This window comes from Fulmarus glacialis, unplaced genomic scaffold (assembly GCF_000690835.1).
Source record: "Fulmarus glacialis isolate BGI_N327 unplaced genomic scaffold, ASM69083v1 scaffold42997, whole genome shotgun sequence".
Taxonomy (NCBI): Eukaryota; Metazoa; Chordata; class Aves; order Procellariiformes; family Procellariidae; genus Fulmarus; species Fulmarus glacialis.
The window spans coordinates 1-273 of NW_009225859.1; the positions used below are offsets into that span (position 1 = coordinate 1).

At 63.7% G+C, this 273-nt stretch overlaps 1 protein-coding gene across 1 annotated transcript; it reads right to left on the minus strand.

Moving 5' to 3' along the window:
* Positions 1 to 8: 8 nt before the first annotated feature.
* Positions 9 to 272, minus strand: LOC104080280 (claudin-4-like; the record flags this gene model as incomplete). The annotated part of the gene is made up of 1 exon (XM_009582618.1): positions 9 to 272. A coding segment is annotated over one exon (264 nt), but the record flags the coding sequence as incomplete, so codon positions are not given.
* Position 273: the final 1 nt, after the last annotated feature.

Consider the following 273-nt stretch of genomic DNA (forward strand, 5'->3'; position numbering starts at 1 on the left):
AGAAGCGCGGCGGCCGCCCAGCCCACGTAGAGGGACGACCCCAGGTCCCGCTTCTGGGAGTCAGTGACCAGCGGGTTGTAGAAGTCCCGGATGATGGTGTTGGCCGACCAAGAGACGGGGATGAGGATGAGAACGCCAGCGATGATGAAGATGACGCCAGAGAGGATCATGACCTTGGCTTTGGCGGTGTCGTCCTCCACGCAGTTGGTGCACTTGCCGCCGGCGACGGCGAGCAGGGTGCCCAGGATGGCCAAGATGATGGCCACCACCACC